This window comes from Populus trichocarpa, chromosome 1 (assembly GCF_000002775.5).
Source record: "Populus trichocarpa isolate Nisqually-1 chromosome 1, P.trichocarpa_v4.1, whole genome shotgun sequence".
NCBI lineage: Eukaryota > Viridiplantae > Streptophyta > Magnoliopsida > Malpighiales > Salicaceae > Populus > Populus trichocarpa.
In genome coordinates, this window is record NC_037285.2 from 25,440,261 (window position 1) to 25,463,641 (window position 23,381).

The window sequence follows — 23,381 nt, forward strand, 5'->3', positions numbered from 1 at the left end:
TAGAATATTTGTTTTTATATTTTAAAAATGTTTTTGAAAAGAATTCATTTTTATTTATTTAAATTAATATTGTTTTAATATTTTTAAATAATTTTAATATATTTTAAAATAAAAATCACTTTAAAAAAATAACAGAATCTAGAACCCTTACTGAATATCTGTCTTAAACGGCAACAGCTGCGCAAGCATTTTCGAACTAGCGCTCTTACCAGCTAATATTTAAACCATTACGGGTAAAATTAAAACTTTACTGCAAGGGTGATATTGTAAATTTAAAACTCACGTGGTGGAGGTGGAACAGTGGTTGATATGAAGTTTGTGCCTCCTCCTTCCCTTCTCTCATCTAAAGTGAAAAGACCAAAACGCCGCTCGGCAAAACTGTTTTACGAAATTAAAGCACACGCGTACGACTGAGATAAATTTAACCGTGAATGCAGATGTAGCCCATTTCTAATTCCCTTTCACGGGAAAAATCGAGTGCTCCTCAGACACAAACACCAAAAACTCCCCTCCCCCTCAACTCGATAAATAAATTTTACTACTACTATTATTATTTTTTTCAATTTTCATCGCCGATTAATTCAGCGGACCGCAAGTCAACGTTCCGGTCAGATTGCCGACCATCGTAAAATTTTAAGGTTGTCAAAAACTTCAATCTCGCTTTTTTTAGGGTTAGGTTATCTTATCTAATTGGGGTTTTCATATCTGTGACTGAGAACTTGAAGCGACTTTTTTTGTCATTTTTTTTTTATTTTATGCTAAAAGGTTGAAGATGATCTGTTGAGGAAAGAAGAGTAAAAATTCGGAGAGGCACAGGAAAATGGTATGTATAGTAATTCTTGTGTATTACTCCCCACTCGCATAAAAATGGGGCCCTTTAGTAGTTATCATCGTGATGCTTCGAGTAGAGGAACATGAAAGTGGAAGTACTGAATAGTTTCCCTGTATTTGTAGATGAATTGTTAGCATGCATGCATGCAATGCTAGTAGTAGTGCTTAGCAGTGTAAAGATTTTGTGTTTTTTATCAACTGCAATTTTATCAAGTTTAGAGTATAGAGGTTTGCATACATGTGTTGCTTTATCAGATCAATTGCTTGCTTTATGATGCTCCAAATAGAAACAAATGAGTTGCTAAATTTGCTCTTCCCCTAGAGTTATTTGTTGTCATTGCTGTCACCCTGTCTTCCACTCTGTGAAAAAAATGAAATTGTTGATGATTTCATGTTTCTCAGGAGTAATTTTTTTATTTTTTTTTTTGTAAATTTTTTCGAGGGACAAAATTCCCGAATTGTGTGTGGAGTTTTATGGTTGTTAGTCAAAGACAATGATATGGATACTCTTGAGAGTTGTAAAGATATGTTGGGATAATATTTTGGTGCTGAATATGAATTTCTTTTCCTCTTGGAATAATTTTCCCATTGTGGGTTTACCAGAACAAGGGATTTTGGATGTCAAAGGGTACAGATGGAGATCCAGCATTTGAGAATCCTCCTAGGCTTGAATCTAAACGATCTCATCAGTGGTTTATAGATGATACTGAGCCTGAGTTGTTCCCTAACAAGAAGCAAGCAGTGCAAACTCCAAACAGCACCACAAATTCTGGAATTCCCAGTGCAAATTCTCCTTCTTGGCATAACACCTCTGGTTTTCAGTCTGTCCCAAACCAATTTATTCATCGTTTATTTGGGGCTGAAACTGCAAGATCTGTCAATTTTGCTGAAAGGAATTTATATCCTGCTGGAACAGTTGAATCAAATGCATCTGAAGCCTGCCTTAACTACGGTGGTATTAGAAAAGTCAAAATAAATCAGGTTAAGGACTTCGACAGTGGTGTGCATGCTCCAAAGGGACATGGTTTCACAATTGAAAGTGACAGTAACAATTCTACAGGCCAGGCCTTCCAGAGGGAAAGCCAAAGTAGCTTTATATCAACGGGACATGCATTTGATAAAGAAGATAACAGTGTCACAATGATGGGTCACACCTACAATGGAGAAGATGTCCATGTTGGTCCAACAAGTTCCACTTACATCAAAGTTGATGATAGTGCTATTCCAATAAGCGATGCATATAGCAAGGAAGACACCAATTTATTATCTTTTGGGGGATTTGATGATGCACATGATATTATACCTGTTGATAGGCCACTCAGCAGCTATGACCACTCTTATGATCAATCTTCTGTTCGAACACGAGAAGCAGTTGATGAAAAGGAGCTGAGGACTACAACTGCCAAGGCAGTTGCAAGCAATACGCAGGCGACTAAATCCAGAACTGAACCTGTTTCCAAAAACAGACCAGAGTTGAAAACTACCAGAAAAGAAGCTCCAAACAGCTTTCCTTCAAATGTCAGAAGTTTGATATCAACTGGTATGCTTGATGGGGTCCCTGTAAAGTATGTTTCCTTGTCACGCGAGGTAAATCTTTTTTAAATTTGGCCCCTTTTCCTGACAAAGAAACTGCTCCATTTCTTTCTGTTGTATTTTCAATCTAGTGACCTTGTTGTACTCTGCATTGAACAAGGAGCTTCGTGGCATTATAAAAGGTTCTGGCTATCTTTGTGGGTGCCAATCATGTAATTATTCCAAGGTAAGCTTCTTATTGGCTATAGTCTTTGCCTGGATGAATTTTTTCAAACACCACTGAACTGCTTTATAATTTGGGTGTCAGGTGCTCAATGCTTATGAGTTTGAACGTCATGCTGGTTGCAAGACAAAACACCCGAACAATCATATATATTTTGAAAATGGAAAAACTATCTATCAGATAGTACAAGAATTAAGGAGCACTCCTGAGAGCATGTTATTTGACGTGATTCAAACTGTTTTTGGCGCACCTATTAATCAGAAATCCTTCCGCATCTGGAAAGGTAAGGGGTATATTTGTTTGACTCTTTGCCTTTTGTATGTTTAGAATTCTTTAAAGACTTGAACACTCTTACTAATTGTGCATACAAGCGCGCTTGTAAAATATGATTATCCATTTATTTATGGTGTTTCTGAGGAACTTTTGAGGCAGTCATCCCCTACTAGATATTTGCATGAAATAACTTTCTCAATCTATCTCTTGATTGCAAGTGCAAGGCTTTTAGCATTGCTGTAGTTGAGAACCAGGACCCATGGTGCAAAGTGCAACCACACTTTTGCTGTGGAATTTTAGTTCTTACTCTGTTTTCTTAGAAATAGAAGGCGGGAGAGTAAAAAACTTTGAGGCATTTTGCATTCAATAATTTTGCTAACACTTGCATTCTAACTCCTATTTTCACCTCTCCCGCGTTTCCTCAGAATCGTTCCAAGCTGCAACTCGTGAGCTCCAGCGTATCTATGGGAAGGAAGAACTAAATCTGTAAAGCATTATTTTGCTTGAAGTGTAAAATAGAACAGCCTTTTTCTTTGCATTGAAACTAGCATGACTGTAGAGAATTATGCAGCAAGGAATGCCTTGCAGAGAAAGTTCAAGCGATGCTTTCTGTTAATATGATGCAGAACTTATTCATATAAAACTTGGCATGTTGATTATGAATCAGTGAGACGAGGTGCTCATGCACAGTGTGATTAAGAAACCAAATGAAGATGAGACATGTTTTAATATAATTAGTTCTGGCAAATAGGGTTTTTTTTAGTGTATTCCTATAAAGTGAATTTTGTTTTTAATTATTAACAATATCATAAAAAAATAAATTGAAAAACTAAGCTGGATATATATATATAAAGCTGAAGAAGGATGAAATTAAAAAAATAAAATTCTCAATTTAAAAAAACTGAGAAACAACTTGAAGCTTTTCCAACAGCCAACAACTCACGTTGCGTTTCCTTACTGCTGCCATTAACCGATAAAGTTTTCCACGGTGCTGGACTCTAATTTCTACATTTCTCAGATAAGAATTCTCCCGAGTGTTTCTTTTTCAAGCAATCAAGACTGACGTTAATCCTGGTCTTCTGTTGTTGATGGTATTATTATTATTATTATTATTATCTAGAATTAAGTTTTTGGAGCCTTCACCCAGAAGGGTCTGATGACAACGCCAGAAACTCAAACGGGCACCAGATCCATCTTGAACGCATATGCTGGAATCCATTCGCAATTGTACTTTTACATCATTAACAAACTAACCAAAGCTACTACAAATCTGATGTGAGGAAGAAAAGCGCACACAAAAAAAAAGAGAGAAGAAAAGGTGAGAAAAACAAAGAAGAAAAAAGCATTGCCACACGAGAACCACAAATAATATTCTATAATGATAAACTGCAATATCATATGCTAAAACAAGATTGAAAAGAATGGCCATAAGATAAATTACGAGCCCCCCTTTTCCGTCATCAGAATTAGTCCTCGTCCTTCTCTTTCCCTTTACTTTTTCAACAAAAGTGTCACCGGTAACTCATGCTCCCACTAGGAAATCACTTGCATTTAAGAACCACAGCAAGAAGATTTCTGGGCAGCTTGACCACCTCCGCCTGCCTGGTCTGTTGGAGTGATCTTCAACGTAGTAGGCTGCAATACACAACCCAAGCAAAATGCTCAAACACTTAAAGAGCGTTCTCACAAAGACGTTCCTCACTCTTTTCAACTTCAAAATAGTAGTTCATAAAATTCAAATACCTCAGCCCTTGTGTCGGTGTCAGCAAGCCTTTGCTTTATATCCCTTGCTATTGAAAAGAAAACTTGCTCCACGTTTAGATTTGTCTTTGCACTCTGTAATACACATATTTTTCAATAAATACCAACGCTAGTTCAATTAGCTTCAAGTTCTGCAAGTTTTACTTACAGTTTCAAAGAATTTGATCCCATATTCATCAGCAAGTGCTTGGCCCTTGGATGTTGGCACAGCCTAAAAGAAACGAAATAATAAGGATTATGAATCACAGAGTGATTCACATTTTGAAGAGCATCCATGCCCAAGTGAGGGAAACAGAGAGATGAATTGCTAGAACTATGAAGTATAAACTACGGCAATTTCATTTTTTCCTGTCATGGATATGCCCAGTGAAAAAAAAAATTCTCAGTGTGCTAAAATCTATGGATCAATAACAGCCCTGCTAGTGGAACTAAGATACAATCAAGCAAGCAGGACTTGTGAAATGGCAATCAAAAGCAATTTCACAAATGGTATTAGTTGATTAAGGAACTGCCTAACATACCCGTTTGCTTTCATCCATGTCAGCCTTGTTCCCTACCAATATCTTGTTAACATTATCAGAAGCATGTTGCTCGATGTTGCGAATCCAATTCCTAATGTCTGAAAATGGTGATAAAGCCTGGTTAATGAGAACACAGTCGAAAACGGAAAAGGTGAAATATGAAAGGAAACAGTTTGGTAAAATAAAAAATCAAAGCAGCTTCCCTACTAATACAGTGTCACCAAAAAAATAGCCAACACGTGTGAGAAGGTGCTAGTAGAGATGTAGGGAAATCCAAACAACACATTCAGAGAAGCAAGATTTGTTCCGCATAAAATCTACTAAGTGAGTTAGCAATCTGAAGATTTGATCAAATGAGAACATAAAAAACTTACTGTTGAAAGATGATTCATCGGTGACATCATACACCAGCAAAATACCCATAGCTCCGCGATAGTAAGCTGAAATGGAATAAGTTTCCAGACTTCACAAATACTGTCTCCCTTTCTATCACTGAAATATCAGTACCTAAAATAAATAAATAAAACATACCAGTTGTGATTGTTCGAAACCGCTCCTGACCAGCTGTATCCCAAATTTGAAGCTTAATCCTTTTGCCATCAAGCTCAATGGTTCTTATCTTAAAGTCAATACTGCATGATGGAGAATAAACTTGGGGAAGTCAGAGAATTTCTTCAAGATAGAGAAACCAGATAATGCAGTTGAAGTCCAGAACGCAAGGAATACACACCCAATGGTGGTGATAAAACTAGTAGTGAAGGAACCATCAGAGAAACGCAAAAGAAGGCAACTCTTGCCCACACCTGTGACGGCAAACAACAAAAGAACAATCAAATCTCAAGCACAATATTAGTTGCAGAATAAATTTAAACTTTAGCAGTTATTTAAATCTAGTGAAGGATGTAACATTTCCCACCCACCCCCACCCACTCCAAAAAAAACAAAAAAAAGACAAGCATAATGACATCAATTAAATCACAAGAATAAAGAAACATGGGATAAAGTAGGCAACATGTTTAGATCTATATCCTTTCTTCGGATGTTTATGGGAAGGGGAGGTAGACAAAGAGCTTAACTGCCGACAATCTATTTAGGCAGCAAGCATGTTCTCTCCCTCCTCCTACATGGTACCGAATCCTGACAGATACAACATCATGTCAGATTGAATGTTACTGTCTCTCCTCTATCAGGGATTCCAATTTACATGAGAAAAACTAAAAAATCTGCCACACCACAGGTCAACTTTGCATCAAGTGGAAGCATACATTAAGAAATTGGAAAGGAAAAAAAAAAAGAGGAAAGAAAACTAAGAGAAATGGGTTGCAGGGATTGAAACTATAAGATCCTTAGAAAAGAAAACAAGAAGATAAAAGAGCCATACCGCTATCGCCAATCAAGAGAAGCTTAATGAGATAATCATAATCGGCTCGAGCTCTAGCGGGAGGAGCAGCCATTGAAAGCGGAAAAAATCCGAAAAAAATATAAGCCCTCTCTGCACAACAAAAACAAAAAGAAAAAAAAGAAGAATCAGTAGGTACCAAATCAATAAACAAAAAGGAATGAGAGTAGATCTAAGCATTTCAAGAAAGAGGGGGGGGAAGGAACCTTTGAGTTCAGGATTCTTAAAAAAACAATAGAATTGAGAGAGAGAGACGGGGGAGATAGGCAAGCAGGTCTCCAAGAGGTCAGATGTGAGAGGCCATGGGGATTTCTAGGAGACAAGGTGGGAGATGGAATTTTCCTCTCTTTTTTTTAGCAAATACTGGGGAGAGAAGACAGCCTATTTTATGCTCTTTGTTATTATTATTTGTGAATTCGCCATTCCAATTTACAAATTGAGAGCTCAGCTCCGCTCCGACTCCGATGGCATGGGTTTGCTTCCTACAAACATATTTATCATACCTGACCGACCCATGGTTTGACTCAGACTACAAACATATTAATCATACTTGACCGACCCGTGGTTTGACTCGGACTCCAATTGGATCGATTTAAAAAGAATGTTATTTTGATTTAATTAATAGAATGATTTCTTAATAAAAAAAAATAAAGTTGACTCGGCAAAGTTAGTATAGATTAATCGGATAAACATCCAAATGAATTTGAAATGAAATTTGATTTATATTCATTTTTATATTGATGGGTTATAAGTCAACTTATGGAGCTGGGCCGGTTTAATAACTTATTTATTCCTGAAGTTAAAAGACAGCATGCAAAGCCAGTAATAAATAGAGGCCTCACAATTAATAGCATGAGGGACTGCAATGAAACAATCAAAAGATCAGGGACTGAAGTTAAAAGACAGCATGCAAAGCCAGTAATAAATAGAGGAAAACATTGCATGTACATGCATCGACTACTGTATGTATATTAAACCAGGTGGTTCTGCTAATGGCAATTAAGACACGTATTAGTGGCAATTAAGACACTAACTGTAAAGTCTCATATGAAATGAATCATTTAACTAAATCAATCATTTGACGGCAGAAAAGAAAACGAGAGTTTCAGATTCCATCAGCAAGAAAACAGAACGGATAATAGCTGTCTTAAAAACAAAGCAGATGTGAAACTGAGATGAAATGCCATGTTCTAATATTTGGACTTTACGGGTGAGATGCGCCTGCAAAGTCATAGCCATCTCGGGTCAAAGTCGTAGTGAAAAATTACAAAGCAACCCGCTTGAGTCCCATTGTGTAATCGCATGTGACCGGCAGCCTTCAAGACTTCTGGAAATTCGCAAATTTCAACTCAGCTGGATGGTTTAAGTTGGAGTTTAATTTTTTATTTGAAATTTAAAATATAATTTATATTATTTTTTAATATATTTTTTAAATAAAAGAATTTTAGGTGTGACTATCTGGTTATACTCTGATACCATATTAAAGAATTAATTAAACCCCAAAGCTTAAATTATCATATAAGATTTTAGTATGTGATTTATATTATTTTTTAATAAGTACGGTAGTTTTTATTTTTAAGTGTTCTTTATTTTAAAAAAATATTAAATTATAGTTTGATCCTTTTTTTTTGAAGAAAAAAACTCAATGGGTTGAATTTTATAAATATAATTGTAAAGTTCTTCATCTACCAATTGCATTAGTTTTTATAATTTAATTTTTCATTAAAATAAGTAAACATCTTTAAAAAATGTGAAGTACCTTGCAAAATCACATTTTAATAAGCTAGGGAGTACTATATGGAGTGTCTAATAATCTTATTTTAGTAAGCGTCATTTGAAACATTAATATTAAATATGATTCTAGAATATATATATATATATATATATATATATATATATATATATATCACCAAATATCGTTAATTTGTACTGATTAATAAATATGTTCTTAAGAAAATGAACTTGTTACTCAAAAATTAAATATATTTTAATTGAAGAGGAAGCAAGTTTATCAAGAGAGACGTGATGACATGATATTCAATCTGTGATTGTTTTATATATGTGGACGGACAAATTATTGATGATATGGGAATTTGAGTTCTCATAAACTCAAGAGTTCACTATTTTGATTCAAAAGAAATGGTAGTTTTAATATAAAATTGAGATTTATATATAAGAAAATATAAAAACAATGATAGACGAAAGATAAAGTACATAAGTTATTTGTGTGTATTAGGTAAATTGTAATACATATATTTTTGTACTTTTAAAAATATTTAATTTTAAAAAAATAAAAGAAGTTTTTATTTATTAAAAGATATTACTTTCACCAATAGACTAATTATTTTTTCTTTTCAAAATTATTTTAAAAAAAAATTAATTTTTTTTATTTTTTTATCCTAAAAGCATCAACAAGAAAAACAGTTTAGCAATACAATATAATAAAAAATCTAGTATAGATTGAAGACAAAAGCCAAGTTCATTCTATGAAAAATGGTAAGTGTAGTTTATGCTGCTTCAACGGTATACTAGAATAAAGATTCCATTAATTCATAGCTTACAAATTTAAAATTATTTTTATGTTTTTATATTAATTTGATGTACTGATGTTAAAAATAATTTTAAAAATAATAAAAATATTATTTTAATATATTTTTAAAAAATATATTATAAAAAACAATTATTACTAAACTTTCAAACACCTATAAATAACTGATTTTTAAAATTTTTACTGAATATTTTTTTGATATTTTTAATTGTTATGTTTTAAAATAAAATAATAAAAGTAGGGTAAAATAATAAAAGATAATGATCGGTCAGAGGTACCCGTGCATAGGAATGAAAATACCCCACGGTCCAAATTAAGATGAGATGGCACAGAACCATCTAGGTGGTGGCCCAGTGGTAAGAGCTTGGGACCAAGAGGTTTGCTCCCTCTGTGGTTTCAGGTTCGAGTCATGTGGTTGCTCATATGATGGCCACTGGAGGCTTACATAATCGTTAACTTCAGGGCCCGTAGAATCAGTCGAGATGCGTAAAAAAAAAAAAAAAAGAGATGGCACAGTCACTGTCAGGAGTGTAAATTGCAAAGATTCCTACTTTAGAGACATCGCATGCTTCTCATTATTAATCATAAAGAAATATATATCTAAAGTTAAAAGTAAAGACAATCCCTCCCCCCGCAAAGTTGAGCTTTTTTTCCCCTCTAAAACATGCCAACCTCTCCTTCACTCATTCTCTTCGAGAAAACGTTAATGACCTCCATTTACATGTCAGCTGCAAGAAAAAATTCTGATTAGCGAAATCATAGGAATTGTTTTTAAAATATTATTTTTATTTTAAAATACATTAAATAATAATATTTTTTATTTTTTAAAATTAATTTTTAACATTAACATATCAAGAAAATTTTAAAATATATAAAAAAATAATTTAAACCTAAAAAAAATAAAAACACGTTTAAACAAATGATGGCCAACTGTAACGGTGAAGGAGGTGATGATTGCAGACATCAAGATTGCAGCGGTGAAAAATCCAATGCTGTCTAAGATTCATCATCAGCTGAGATCCTTTGGTAGTGCATCTATAATGAGATGCTTCTGATTCAAGCATTTTACCATCTATACGCTGTTTGTCTCGAATAAAAAGAATCACTTTTTTTTCTTTTTTCTTAATGTCTGAATGCTAAGTTATAGTAATCAAATCTTTTTCTTTAATTATAATTTTGTAAACTCTTTTTTTCTTAATGTCCGAATCTAAGATCTTGTAATAAAAAAATAAAATATTTTTCTCTTAAAAATACATCAAAATGATATTTTTATTTTTTTAAAATTATTTTTAAGTTAAAAATTTTATTTAAAAAAAATACAAATTAAACCGTGTTTTCAAAAGATGTGAAAATGTGAGATACTAATTGCATTGTTGCGCACATATACGCCAAGTCTAATTGCATTGGAAAGGGTATAGAAAGAATTCGTGAGAGTGAACTCCTGAATTGGGTGGAGAAGCTTCACTTTTCATGTCGTATTAATGCCAAATAATCAGTATTTAATGACTAATGATAACCATAGCATCAATAATTGGTAAGATGAAATCAATACCTCATGATTGCAAGATCCAATTTTCATCAATAAAATGAGATGTAACAGCCATGAATCCCTTTCCTTGATTGCTGGAAGTCCACAAGTCTGCCTTCAAAGCAATCCTAATTCGAGTAGTATCAGATAACACTAGAGTTAAGAATATTAATATATATTAATATTAAAATTAAAAATTTTCTTATTAAAATTTAGTAACATAAAAGACATTAAAATTAAGAATATCACACCTTCTTCATGCAATACTTACCGACACTATACTTGAAAATATTTTTAATTGAATATTCAATGATGCTAGAATCGAGAATATTATAAATAGGCTATCAATAACATAACACAACATATTCTTAGCAATTTAAGATAAAATCAACAACACAATCTACTTTAGATAGAATGCTTTAAAGATAATATTATTTTTCATTTTGGGTAATCAGTCTTGTGCTATAGAATCTATGTTGACCAGGTATGGTTTCTAAAAATCATAATATTAGATGATGACTCTTTAAATAAGGTATTTTCCTTCTAAAAACAAGATGTCAAATATCAAAAAAAAAAAAACTCAAGGTTGTCGCGATGTCGGACAGCAATATTAGGTGTTTGGTAAAGTAGGTTTAGAATAAATTTTACATACCCAATCAACACTAATTAAAAAAATAACATTGAGATGATGAGAATGTATTAGTCTTGATTTTTAATTAAAATAAGAAAATTTTACCTTGACCGTCTAGAGGTTTGAGTTTGGTAACACTTTCCTTTCATCTTTTAAAAAATCACACTCTGCATCCTATTATTATTTATATAATTAATAGCAATTTACATATTAAATTAGAAACACGTTACAACATGATATTGTAATTAATTTAATGTCTAAAGTTACCTTGTAACATAAACTTTGCATCTTCTTCTTCACCAACTAGGTTTTCGCCGCCAACAATAATTGACAATGAATTATGTATCTAAATTTTAATATGGTGATTATGATTTGGAAGATTTTGAATTTAGATTTTCTGTTACTCTTCTTGGACAATTCTTATAGAGAATCAACTACCGTCTCCAAATATTGTTGTATCACGTATGTGTTTGCAAGCTGCTAGCACAACTTCGCCTTTATCATTTCTAATACCAAACCCCATGCTCTCTTGACCAAAACAAAGTTGCGTCATTATTTTATACTAGTAATAGCTATTACTAGTTACATGCCCCGCGCGATGCCGCGGGTCAATTATTTTTTACATTTAAAAAAAACCAAGATCTAAAAGTGTTAGGTTTTTTTGTAAAGTTATACCCAAGAATCTTAGATTTGGTTGCAATACCTGACCCAAGAGTAATATTTATAATATTAATAATAACATTAAACTTGGGTTAACCCTTAACATAAAAGTGTCTGGACTGCAATACCAGACCCAATAGCATTGAACGTAGGTCTGGCTGTAAGGTCAAGTCATAAAAGTGTGATAATTAAATAGATTAGTTAAAAAAAAACAAAGAAAAAAACCAACAGGAAAAAAAAATTAATGAAGCAAAAGGAAAAAAAAATATGAATTAACTGGGTTAATCCTTCAAACCAGGTTAACCCGTCATACCTTGAATTCGCATCGTGAAAGTTTCATAATTAAAAAAGAAAAAAACAAATTAATGGGTTAACCTAGAATTAACTGGGCTAACTCGTCAAACCAGGTTAGCCTGTCAAATCCGGAATCCGTGTCATGAAAGTTTGATAACTAAATAGAAAAAAAATTTAACATTAACAATTTAAATTAAACAAAAAAAATTAATTAAAAAGAAAAAAAATAAAAGGCATCAGCCTTTTAACTGTGGACTGCATTGTGCAGTCCACAGTTAAAAGCATAAAAACAACAAAAAAACAAAAAGAAAAACTAAAGGCATCAGCCGAGAACTATTTAGAAAAAAATTTAATATTAATAAACTAAATTAATTAAATAAAATTAATTAAAAAGAAAAAATAAAAGAAAAAAAACCTCTAAGAAGAAAAAAAAACTAAATAGAAAGAAATTTAATATTAACAAACTAAACTAAAAGAAAAAAAATAATTACAAAGAAAAAAAAAAGCAAAAAAAAAATTACAGGTTAACTCGTCAAATTAGGTTAACCCGTTAAACCCGGGATCCATGTCATGAATGTCTGGTAACTAAATAAAAAAAAAGTAAAAATTAACAAACTAAACTAAACAAAAAAAATTAATTAAAAAGAAAAAAATCTGGGTTAACTCGTCAAACCATGTTAACCCGTTAAACCCAGGATCTGTGTCATGAAAGTCTGATAACTAAATAAAAAAAACTTTAACATTAACAAACTAAATTAAACAAAAAAAAATTATGAAAATAAAAAAACAAAAAAAATTGACGGGTCAACCCATAATTAACTGGGTTCACCCGTGAAACCAGGTTAACCCGTGAAACTCGGGATATGTGTCATGAAAGTCTGATAACTAAATAAAAAAAATTAACATTAACAAACTAAACTAAATGAAAAAAATTAATTAAAAAGCAAAAAAATTAATTTCTGGGTTAACCCTTTAAATCCAAAAAACGTGTCATGAAAGTCTGATAATTAAATAAAAAAAATTTAACATTAATAAACTAAATTAAACAAAAAAAATTTGTTAAAAGAAAAAAAACAAAGAAAGGAGCAAAAAAAAATCCCGAAAAGCATAAAAAAAAACAGCTAAAAAAATTAAGACAACTTAAAAAAAAAAAAAACCTAAAGCATCAGTGTTTTACTGTGGACTGCACTGTGCAGTCCACAATAAAACACTGATCCCTTTTAGTATATGTTACAATAAAAACTTGTACTCCTCAACTAGTCAGATAATTATTTTTTTGAAGAAAAAATATTATGTTTCGTTGATGCAAAGAAAAGATAAACAAATATCAGATGATGAAAAAAATAAGAATCAATTTCACAAAAAAAATTAAAAAAGAAATCACCAAGAGAATGAGGACCGGATCTAAAAAAATCAACAAATTTAAAATTTTGATTAAATGATAAAATTGAAAACAATTAAAAATTCCAAAAGAAACAAAAAAATATAAGAAAATAAAAAATTGAGATAGATTTGAAAAATAAAAAATTTAGATTAAATGATGCAATCGAAAAAGAATAAAAAACTTAAAAAACAACCAAGAAAACAAATTCAAAAGAATGAGAATTGATACTCAAATATTCCTAACTAAGAAGACTACCCTGAAATTTTCAATGTAAGGTGGAAATTTAAAGGGGGGGAGAAAAGAGAAAAAAAAAAGTTTTGGTGACAATCCATCGCGTATCATGGTTCAGCATGTGTTGTATATAGAGAAAGAGGACATTGCGGGCAATCAACTAATATAGTGGAAGAAAGTTTTTAACCATCAAATAATGTTTCGCAGACTACGAGCCTGTTTGGGACTGTGGTGGCAGTAGCAGTTCAAAATGTTTTTCGCTTAGAAATGCATCAAAATAAAGTTTTTGTATTTTTTAAAAAAATATTTTTGACATCAGCATATCAAGATGATCTGAAAACATTAAAAAAATTTCATTTTAAAAAATCAAAATTTTTGAAAACACGATTTACACCGCGTTCCCAAACACACTCCACCAGAACTCCACTAAACCTTTACGCGCCTCTGTATATGTGCCATGTGCTAGACAAGCTCGAGTTTTTAATAACTTTTTAATAATTATAAAGAGCAATTTACTTCTTTATCCATTTGATTTTAACAAAAAAAAACCTTATAAAAATACAAAAATACCCCCAAAAGCCTAAATTAATTATGAAACTGAGGGCAATTCAATAAATTTAATGTGCTCTGAATTTTAATTTTTATATTTTTAATTATTGTAAAGATCAATTTACCGTTTCACCCATCCAATTATAACAAAAAAAACACAAATGGAAATACAATAATACCCCCAAAAAAAATTTAATTTATTTTGAAACTGAGCTCAATTTAATAAATTTATTGTGCAATAAAATATAAAATTTCAAAAAAATCCCTAGAAGTCAAATATCTTTTTTGTTTTTGTTTTAAGGATAGTAAAGGTATTTCATTGTTCTAAAAAAAAAAACATATGTACCTCCAATCAAAACATGACAAATGAATTATAAGAACAATGTCATTTTACCCCTAAGCTTAATCTTTTTGATTTATTTGATGATGGACAAAATCATCAATGTACTATCACAATCCACAATAAACTCTTTCTAGTGTTATAGTAAACTTCTCATATATTATATATTTTTGGTAAATTAAATCGAGTTATCCATGCGGAGGGACTATATTACTTAACCGCCCTCAAAATCTAATTATGTATTTAGTATTGTGGTGTATGATGCTTTTTAAAAATATTTTTTTTTCTAAAAAAAAACATCAAAATATTTTTTATTTTTAAAATCAGCATATCAAAACACTAAAATATATCAATTTAATTTTTTTTAAGCCGAACACACTTTAAAACACATTCAATCACAATTTCATAAGCAAAAATAAACAATGCTTTAGGTAAACCCGAACTCGACCTTTCAGAGAAAAAAACTGTCCCAAACCTGCTCTACTTAAATCGGGTGAAATTGGGTATGCATCGGGTCGAGGAGATTTGCCGCCCCTAACTAATATCTCATAAAGAAGAAGAAGAAGAAGAAGAACAATGGGCTTTTATGAGTTGGTCCCTTTTATTGGCAGGGCCTTCTTTATCCAAGCTACTCGTCGTCTACTGTTCAATGAGTGGCCATACCTTTTGGGAACGATTGAATTGTCGTATGAGCAAAGGGACGACACAGTACCAGGGCAGTACGATTGAATTAAGTTTGTCTGGACAGTGAAGAAGAAGAAAATGGCACAAAGAATAGGCTTACAGCTCTTTGTCAGCAGATTATCATCATACACGACAAATCATGAGCTCAAAAGGTTGTTTTCTCCCTTCGGTGCTGTTTCGGAAGGTAAAAGAAGATTTCACTTGCTTTCAATTACCTTTCATTCTTTATCTGTTTTGTTTTTAAACAAATATTTTCTAATTTATGTTGTCTGTGTAGCTAGACTAGTTGTTGAATCAAAAACACTCAGGCCGAAAGGGTTTGGTTTTGTTACTTTCGAGTCAGAGGCTGATGCACACAAGGCATTGAAGGCAATGAATGGCAGGGTATTTTCCTACTTTCTTCTCTGTTTTTTTCTTAATGTTTTCCTAATGGCCACTAAATTATCTTGCCGAACATTTTCCCTCTTTCTCGTGTTTGTAAATTCAGTTATCCTTCACGGATTTCTTGCTCAAACTTTGTAGAAGGGGTTAAGAGCAGGGGAAACTTAGTCGTCCTTTTCTTCTCTCTTGAATCCACCTTATTTTCCCTAGGTTGCCTGCAATAATTGAAACCAAAACCTCCAATGTTGGCTCCTTTTCTGCTTATTTACGGTGGGTGAGGTAGCAGGCCTTGTGTAGCTGGGATGGGTCTTGGTCCTCTAAAAAAGGGTTTATTTTAGACGCTCTAGGTGTTCTTTATAAAGCAAGTATAGCATTGTTTAACCATTGTAGATGACGGTTCTTGTGAAGGCTGTAATATGTATATACATGCATACATGTAGAAGAGGGTAAGAGACCATCATGCTTGGGGAACTGATTAAGTGGCATGGACGCTATCACTGTTGATAATTTAGCAGCGAAGTATACATCAAGATCTAACAATGGTTTGAATCTTCACCATTGTAATGTTAGGATTTTCTTCCGTTTTCTGGGCAATGATCAATATTTGGTCTAGCTCTGGCATATTACTCTCTTGTTTAAACATCCTGAAATAGATTTCTGATCAGATGTGGTAATCCTCGGCTCATTTCTTCCTTTGCAAAATTAATTTTAACTTGTATCAAGAATATGCTTAGGATTTTTTGCTGTTTAGATTTAATAGATTGGTCCAATCCAGGATCTTTCACATGCCACAAGAAAACTATTTTTAAATTTTTGCAAAGAAGTTTTTTTTTTATCACAATAATAATAATAATAATCTGCTTGGAGGGCTACCTTTTCTTATCATGCACCACTGAATGGATCAGGAGTGGTTGTTGTTGGCAGCGTGCTTACACTTTCAATGGTTAGTGTGATTCGAAGGAAGCACGGTCCAATATTTTTTTACAATTTTTTTCAGTATGACTCGTTTTTTTTTCCATTTCATTTCCTCTCAATCTGACATCAATCTCATTCCTGCTTAGTTATGAGGCAAATCTTGTTTCGTAATGGCTATCAAATGCACTTGTTGCCCTTTTCCTCTTTCATGTACTTGGATATTTTTGTTATCTTTTTCTCCTGTGTCGCGGCAGCTTCTTATTGTTTATTTCTGGAAACTGAAATAAGGGGAAGCTTAAGTGCTTCGTTTAACTCTCTCGGTCTTCTTTCAGCTCTTGGATTTAAATCCTTTTTATTCTTTTGTTTGCATACAAAAAATTGAAACATCAGCTCCAACCTTATTCTGTCAAAACTCGTTATATCACTGCTTTTTATGCATGGTTAAGTTGAAGCGATCATTGCTTATGTTAAATAAATGTGACTTGAAGCATTTAGAGCACTTTGATATCTGATTTTTCACGCCTACCACATTTCTGTTTTGGCATGCAGATTGTTAATGGAAGGCTGATCTTTGTTGAAGTTGCAAAGGATACCGAGCGATGATGTAGCTCTCAACAGATATTAGATGAAGGGATTGTGCACGGTTCTCTTTTATTTCCCCAATTCTGTTGGGTAATTAGGGAAACCAAGAGGGCATGGACGTCCAAGTGTTGGTAAAAGCATATTGTAAGACAATTTATGATTCGTGAAGAAAGTGTAATTTGTGGAAGGGGAAAAGCAATGCATTTGCTTTCAGTACTTTGCATAAGCACTCGATTGTGCTCATGCTTTTGCCCGGACGAGTAACTTGACTTCATTATTGTAAAAGGAGAAGTTGCATTATTGTAGAGTTTCCTCGAGTGCTTGGGGGTGATCTTGTGATCGAGTTTTATCCCAATACTACCAAAATAGCAAAATTGAGTGGATTCCAGTTAACAGAATCTCAAAAGGTGAGCTCCTTTGGCGATGGTTTAACAGATGAAGAGGGCTATTTATTTTAGCGGGCAGAGGCTGAGAACTGTGATAAGGCTACCTCATACTGTCTAATGGATTACATTATAAGATAAACACTTTGCTAGATTTTAACTTCCCCAGCAGATCATAAGATTTAAACTCTCTCTTGGCTTGAGATATGGAAAATTATGCAGACCTGAAGAATGGAGGCGAATAATGGATGAGGGTATCCAATTCGTGAATCATTCTTAGACCATGGTGTTTGATTCACCAGATACGTCATTTATTTTACTATCTTTTTATATGTAACGCCCAGCCCAATCCTTGCAAGGCAAATCATTGAGGGTTCTGCTCATTCTAGGAGATGCTGCTGGCATTTCAAGTCTGAGCCCATCCATCTGTGATAACCCACCATTCATGTTTTTGGCAAAGGAATATGTACACGGTTTAACAATTATATACTGTTTCAAATCCCATTCATTCTTTTACCTGCGACTAGTTCAATATGCAATTTAGCAGGAGAATTGACATCCAACGGGACGCTGATGCTTGATGGTGATCTAGGTCTTTTTAATCCATTACGTGCACCTGACATGTAAGGCAGACATGGTGCCCTAAATCGGTTGTAAGAAAATGTAGGTTTTGACTTACAACTACTGGGTTCTGAACACAGCAGAAACTGAATACAGGCATAGACTTGCAACACGCACTCTTCAAGTAAACTGCAGGCTAGTTTCCAATAGGGTAAAAGGATCTGCTTCCATATTCTTGTCTCTTGCCCCATCTGAACCCCCCTCCCAATAAAACCTGACCTATTTTCTACTCTAAGAAACCAATCGGGTAAGAAAGAAAGAAGAGAGACAGAAGTAATATAGAAGTTTCTATTTTTACTTTTGGCATGTTTGGTGAACCATTGCACAGTAGGAAAACCTTACTCAATAAGCAGCATCTAACCTGTAATAGCCAAGTTGTCAGGAAATCAAAAAAATTTGTCCTGTTTAGTTCTGGAAGATGATCAAGAACAAGTACTTATAATCTGAACATGTAGTAAAGCACTCCAAGTTGTAAGAACACATGATGAGCAGAAATGTTGACGGAACAAACCCAATAATTTTCAACAAATATTATCACTGCTCTATGACTACGAATGTGAAATTCGCATACCCTGTGTAATGGATCAGACAAGACAAAAGCTCCTCCTCATGACCACTTATGAGCATAATGCACACGGATATTTCGGTCATCCAGCAACTGGAATAGAGAATAGAACAAAACATTAATAGATGACACATTATCTCAATATCAACACTCAAAGCAGGATTCATGTAACAAACAAGCTAAGGAGGATAATAGCTATCGAGAATGATAATTAATGAAAACATGCCTGGCCATCCATTTCTTTCAAAGCTGTGCTGGCTGCAGCTTCAGAAGAGAACTGCACAAAGCCGTAGCCTTTGGATTCACCATACACTCGGTGACATATCACTTTCACTGCTAAAAATAGACAAGGCTATAAAATCTCCATAAGAATAAGGAAAACCACAAGGGCTCCTGGCCAATACGTTACCTTCAATTATTTCACCATATTTTCCAAAAGCATCCTTTAAAACAGTTTCATTGGTGTCATAAGAAAGCCCTGCATCCATCACCGCGGATTAAATTGATGGATATTGGTAGCATAGAAAAACGCATGCAGAAATGAAGAAGGAGAAAGAAAATTGTAGACCTCCAACAAATAATTTGGTGGATAAGTGGCGGGCCAATAACCGTCTGGCTAAGGGCAGACTGACACTTCGATTCAGACACTGCATCCCTTGTTATCCTACGCTTCCCTGAAAAACAGATTGAAATGGGTCTGATTCTTTAAGTCAGAAATTAGTGAGAGATGAAACTAGAGACTGATCACTGATGGAAACGTCTTGATGCTTTTGCTTCTTCTTAGGTCCAAACTAAATGGAACCCATGTTTTCTTTGCCCGCAAGATGTTCGAGAAATTGGCTACGACGTTTTTAAAAAGAGGAGAGAGAGAGAGAGAGAGCAAGTCAACAAAAAATTGAATGAACTCAACTCATTTGGCTGGAATTCATGGGAAGTCCTTTTACTTTCAATTTTATTATTATATTGATCAATCTATATGATTTTAATATACAATAATCTTTTTACAATATATGATGATACTTATTGATCTATTGTCCAGCTTCGTAATGCAAGTCCATCAACTTGACAAATTATCATAAATAAAGCATGGAAATCTCCACGTATATGATTTATTATAAATAGAAATAAGAAAAAAAATACATTAAATTCTTGAAATTAATAAAAGTAATTTATTTAATAAGAAGAGGTGAAAAGATATTTGAAATGATAGAAAATATTAAAAACTAGTTATTATTTTTTTCTAGAATTACCATATGAATTCAACATTTTCTTGCATATAACAATGGCATCGTCCTTTCTTTCAGGAGGGATGCTGTACACCATAGTTATGAAATTTGGTCTAGCTATTGGGTGACTCGAGGTCTATGAATTTTAAATCATAAAAACTTTGGTTTATAATTGGTCTGTTTAAATTTAGGTGATTTTGCATAACTCGAGTAAAACCAAAATTTTTATATTTTTTATAAATTTAAAAAATATATAAAATTAATTTATAAATATTTAGTCTTGCATGTCTTTTTTTAGACATTACATCCACATAAATTTTTAAAAAAACTTTTTGATGTGAGAATTAGGGATGAGTAAAAAAACTGAAAAACTGATTAAACCGAGAAAATTAGGAAAAAAAATAACCGCAAAAACCAATTAGAAAAATTAAAAAACAATTTGGTTCGGTTCGGTTTTAATTTTAAAAGACTGAAACCGAATAAACCGATTCAAATATAAATAAAAAACCTAGACCCCGGTGGTGTTATAAATACCTTTCTTCCATCTACTTTTTAGTTTTTTCTTTTAACCCTGACAAACCCCAGTCGCCCCCTTGTACAGCCGACTGCTAAAGGGGAGAGCCCATGAATTAAACAAACCAAACAACAGCTCTAGAGCCTCTCTATTTAATCTTCATCTCTCAATCTTTCTATCCCTTTCTCATCTCTCAGTGGATTAAACATCCAAATAGTAGCCTTGGAAACACCCCCCCCGCGCCCAAATTCAATCTTCATAGCATCTGTGGATGTACTGTCTGGTGACAAATCACTTAGGAGTCTTTGAAAGCATTGATCTACTGAACTGATATATACTTGTCCCCAATGCATCATCAAAAGGGGCACATAAAATATTCTCATTGCTGAGATCTCTCTTAACAAGAGGGAGACTTATCAGATTGTACAAAGCAACTTTTAACTTTTCTTCTGATTTCTGTAGATTTATTATATATTCATTTCTCATATTTTACTTACGAGATTGCTAGTTTGTCATGTATGTTGCGACTACTGTCATGGATGTTGTGAGAAATGAGAATTATTTTTTTCCAAATCTTCGTCTGATACTTGTCCTCTCTAGCTTCTTTATTTTCAATTTCAGAAAAACCTGCTCGATATGCTTGGCCAAGATGAAATCGGTTTTTTCTGGTTTTTTCTTTCAATTAACCGAACCGAACCGAAACTGATCGGTTTTGATTTAAAAAAAATTGGTTTGGTTATTTTTTAGGTGAAAACCGGACAGAACCGAAAATGCTCACCCCTAATGAGAATATTATGTGTAACCTATATTCATTTAATTTTTTTTATTAACCTTTTCAACATGTAATAACAACCCTACACTTCATTTTTTTCCCCTACATCTACATGTATTATTTCTTAATTTTTTTTTTATGTGGGATAACTATATATGGCTACATCCTCATAGATTGTTTTGAAATTTTTTAGTGTGATAACTATATTATACTTCACTATTCTTTTTTATAGCTTACTTTTATATGAATTGTTTTTTAATTCTTTGATATGATATATCTATATGTAGTCTACATCCACATGGATTATTTATTAAGTTTTCAATGTGAGATAAGTATATTGTACTTCACATTTTTTTTATCTTACGTTCATATAAATTATTTTTTAACTTTTTCAATGTGAAATAACTATTTTACACTTCACATTTATTTATTTTTTAGCCTACATCTACATGTATTGTTTAAAAATTTCTAGGTGGGGTATTAAAACCCCAAACATATTTTTTTTCTATTTTTTCAATTTAACTTGTGTCATCTTATGTAATCGTGAGACTCGATTTCTTGATTGGGTCAATTCCAGGTCAAGTTTAATAATTATCTTGTCAACCATTGTTATTAAACTCAACTACTAAAACCAATGGTCAAACGAGTTAATACAAGTGTACATAGATTAATATTTAAAAATAAGAATAAAATCATTTTAATAAAATAATTATTAATAGTTATTAATCTACTTCATCCTCCCAATGCATTTCTAGTTGTGATAATACAAGTGTACCCAAAACTCTTACTTTCCCTGCTATCAACACCAAAAAAAAAAATATATATATACCCTAAGCACTAAATTGAAAGAAAAAAAATAATTTCTAAAAAAAAAAACTATTATAAAAATATTACTCCAACCACTACTCTAATACTTTCTACACATAAGACCTTCTTAAAATGCAACAACCCTCTTCCCCTCTCCACCACTTATATTTTAGTTTTCATTTAGGTTTGGAACTGAAAAGGGAGAAATTTCTAAAGAGAGAAACCCGAATTTATTGTGTCAAATATCTCCTATTCTAAAATTAAATATTGTCCTAATAATTTCACATACTCAAAAAAATGTGTCTGATTTGGTAATTTTGTGAAATAGAGAGAAAATGGTGGGTGAAATAGAGAGAGAAATCTCACTTGAAGAGAGATAAGATATATGTATTATTTGATTGATTTTTTAATTTAATATATAGAAAGATAACTTTATTATTTTATTAAATTTTAAAAAATTTATTGACCCAAGATATGTATAGTAAGTTTTCAAAACATAATAGGCAAGTCAATTAAATTATATAGGATATTAAAGATAATTTTTTCTAAAAATCTACTCTCTTTATTTTTTTTTATGAAACTCATTTGAATTAAGAATGTGTTTAAAAATATGGTAGTGATTGCGGTTTAAAGTGTTTTTTATTTGAAAATATATAAAAATAATATTTTTTATTTATTTTTTCAAAATTATTTTTAATATCAGTACATTAAAAAAATATAAAAACATATAAACAATTAATTTTAAATAAAAAATAAATTTCAAATTTTAATAAAACGTCATTTCAATCGTGTTATCAAACATGAAGTTTTAAATTAGGAGGCTACAATGTAACTCGAGTTTAATTATTTTTTAAAAGAATTTTTTATTTAAAATTAATTTTTTATATTTTTAAATTATTTTAATATATTAATATAAAAAATAATTTTTAAAAATTAAAAAAATATTATTTTTAAATAAAAAACATTTTTAAAAACTAACACCACCAGCCAATTATCCTTCCTGCCGATCGGGATCATAACAGTGCTGCGGGGTTGATGATTTTAAAAAAGGTGGCAAAAATAGAATTTTCACGAGGGACAACGTGTCTAATTATAACTGGGACCCGTAAGCACTATGTCCCTGTTGTCACGCATGAGCACCCTCATCATGATATTTATTTTTGAATTCTTATCGACCAAAAATAAAAAAGTAGCAGTCCTCCACCAGAGAGGAGAGACACACACA

General features: G+C 32.4%; 4 protein-coding genes across 6 annotated transcripts; 2 read left to right on the forward strand and 2 right to left on the reverse strand.

Moving 5' to 3' along the window:
• Window positions 1–404: 404 nt before the first annotated feature.
• Window positions 405–3,523, forward strand: LOC7485723 (uncharacterized). 2 transcript variants are annotated; one of them, XM_024586735.2, is made up of 6 exons: window positions 405–638; window positions 766–823; window positions 1,435–2,418; window positions 2,528–2,590; window positions 2,672–2,870; window positions 3,286–3,523. In XM_024586735.2, the coding sequence occupies exons 2-6, from the start codon at window positions 821–823 to the stop codon at window positions 3,348–3,350; spliced, it is 1,314 nt and encodes a 437-aa protein (XP_024442503.2). In that variant the 5' UTR covers window positions 405–638; window positions 766–820; the 3' UTR covers window positions 3,351–3,523. The 2 variants fall into 2 exon arrangements, with proteins under 2 accessions (XP_024442503.2, XP_024442494.2); XM_024586726.2 differs by having other exon boundaries at window positions 412–638; window positions 2,525–2,590.
• Window positions 3,524–4,051: 528 nt separating this feature from the next.
• LOC7465129 (ras-related protein RABE1c) lies at window positions 4,052–7,041 on the reverse strand. The gene is made up of 9 exons (XM_002298337.4): window positions 6,748–7,041; window positions 6,524–6,634; window positions 5,873–5,945; window positions 5,674–5,774; window positions 5,517–5,582; window positions 5,143–5,240; window positions 4,770–4,832; window positions 4,604–4,696; window positions 4,052–4,495 (listed from the first exon to the last, which is right to left on the reverse strand). The coding sequence occupies exons 2-9, from the start codon at window positions 6,594–6,596 to the stop codon at window positions 4,412–4,414; spliced, it is 651 nt and encodes a 216-aa protein (XP_002298373.1). The 5' UTR covers window positions 6,597–6,634; window positions 6,748–7,041; the 3' UTR covers window positions 4,052–4,411.
• An 8,348-nt stretch (window positions 7,042–15,389) lies between these two features.
• On the forward strand, window positions 15,390–17,568 carry LOC7485722 (small RNA-binding protein 11, chloroplastic). The gene is made up of 3 exons (XM_002299853.4): window positions 15,390–15,574; window positions 15,668–15,774; window positions 17,236–17,568. Exons 1-3 carry the CDS (start codon window positions 15,469–15,471, stop codon window positions 17,287–17,289), a joined length of 267 nt encoding a protein of 88 aa, XP_002299889.1. The 5' UTR covers window positions 15,390–15,468; the 3' UTR covers window positions 17,290–17,568.
• Window positions 17,569–18,228: 660 nt separating this feature from the next.
• Window positions 18,229–19,771, reverse strand: LOC18095032 (glycine-rich RNA-binding protein 4, mitochondrial). 2 transcript variants are annotated; one of them, XM_052445410.1, is made up of 4 exons: window positions 19,406–19,771; window positions 19,247–19,315; window positions 19,064–19,173; window positions 18,229–18,930 (listed from the first exon to the last, which is right to left on the reverse strand). In XM_052445410.1, exons 1-4 carry the CDS (start codon window positions 19,488–19,490, stop codon window positions 18,880–18,882), a joined length of 315 nt encoding a protein of 104 aa, XP_052301370.1. In that variant the 5' UTR covers window positions 19,491–19,771; the 3' UTR covers window positions 18,229–18,879. The 2 variants fall into 2 exon arrangements, with proteins under 2 accessions (XP_052301370.1, XP_006369512.1); XM_006369450.3 differs by having other exon boundaries at window positions 19,064–19,170; window positions 19,406–19,769.
• Between the last annotated feature and the right edge of the window lie 3,610 nt (window positions 19,772–23,381).

Excerpts from the sequence above, each read along its gene's own strand:
- LOC7465129 (XM_002298337.4), bottom strand. The coding sequence starts at position 6,596 with ATGGCTGCTCCTCCCGCTAGAGCTCGAGCCGATTATGATTATCTCATT. Across the intron at positions 5,946-6,523 it reads TCTCTTGATTGGCGATAGCG|GTGTGGGCAAGAGTTGCCTT; the intron begins GTATGGCTCTTT and ends TTGCCGTCACAG. Across the intron at positions 4,496-4,603 it reads ACACCGACACAAGGGCTGAG|CCTACTACGTTGAAGATCAC; the intron begins GTATTTGAATTT and ends TGTGTATTGCAG.
- LOC7485723 (XM_024586726.2), top strand. Across the intron at positions 2,419-2,524 it reads ATGTTTCCTTGTCACGCGAG|GAGCTTCGTGGCATTATAAA; the intron begins GTAAATCTTTTT and ends GCATTGAACAAG. Across the intron at positions 2,591-2,671 it reads AATCATGTAATTATTCCAAG|GTGCTCAATGCTTATGAGTT; the intron begins GTAAGCTTCTTA and ends TTTGGGTGTCAG.
- LOC18095032 (XM_052445410.1), bottom strand. The coding sequence starts at position 19,490 with ATGCAGTGTCTGAATCGAAGTGTCAGTCTGCCCTTAGCCAGACGGTTA. Across the intron at positions 19,316-19,405 it reads CACCAAATTATTTGTTGGAG|GGCTTTCTTATGACACCAAT; the intron begins GTCTACAATTTT and ends TGATGGATGCAG. Across the intron at positions 18,931-19,063 it reads TGAAAGAAATGGATGGCCAG|TTGCTGGATGACCGAAATAT; the intron begins GCATGTTTTCAT and ends TCTCTATTCCAG.
- LOC7485722 (XM_002299853.4), top strand. The coding sequence starts at position 15,469 with ATGGCACAAAGAATAGGCTTACAGCTCTTTGTCAGCAGATTATCATCA. Across the intron at positions 15,575-15,667 it reads CTTCGGTGCTGTTTCGGAAG|CTAGACTAGTTGTTGAATCA; the intron begins GTAAAAGAAGAT and ends TTGTCTGTGTAG. Across the intron at positions 15,775-17,235 it reads TGAAGGCAATGAATGGCAGG|ATTGTTAATGGAAGGCTGAT; the intron begins GTATTTTCCTAC and ends TTTGGCATGCAG.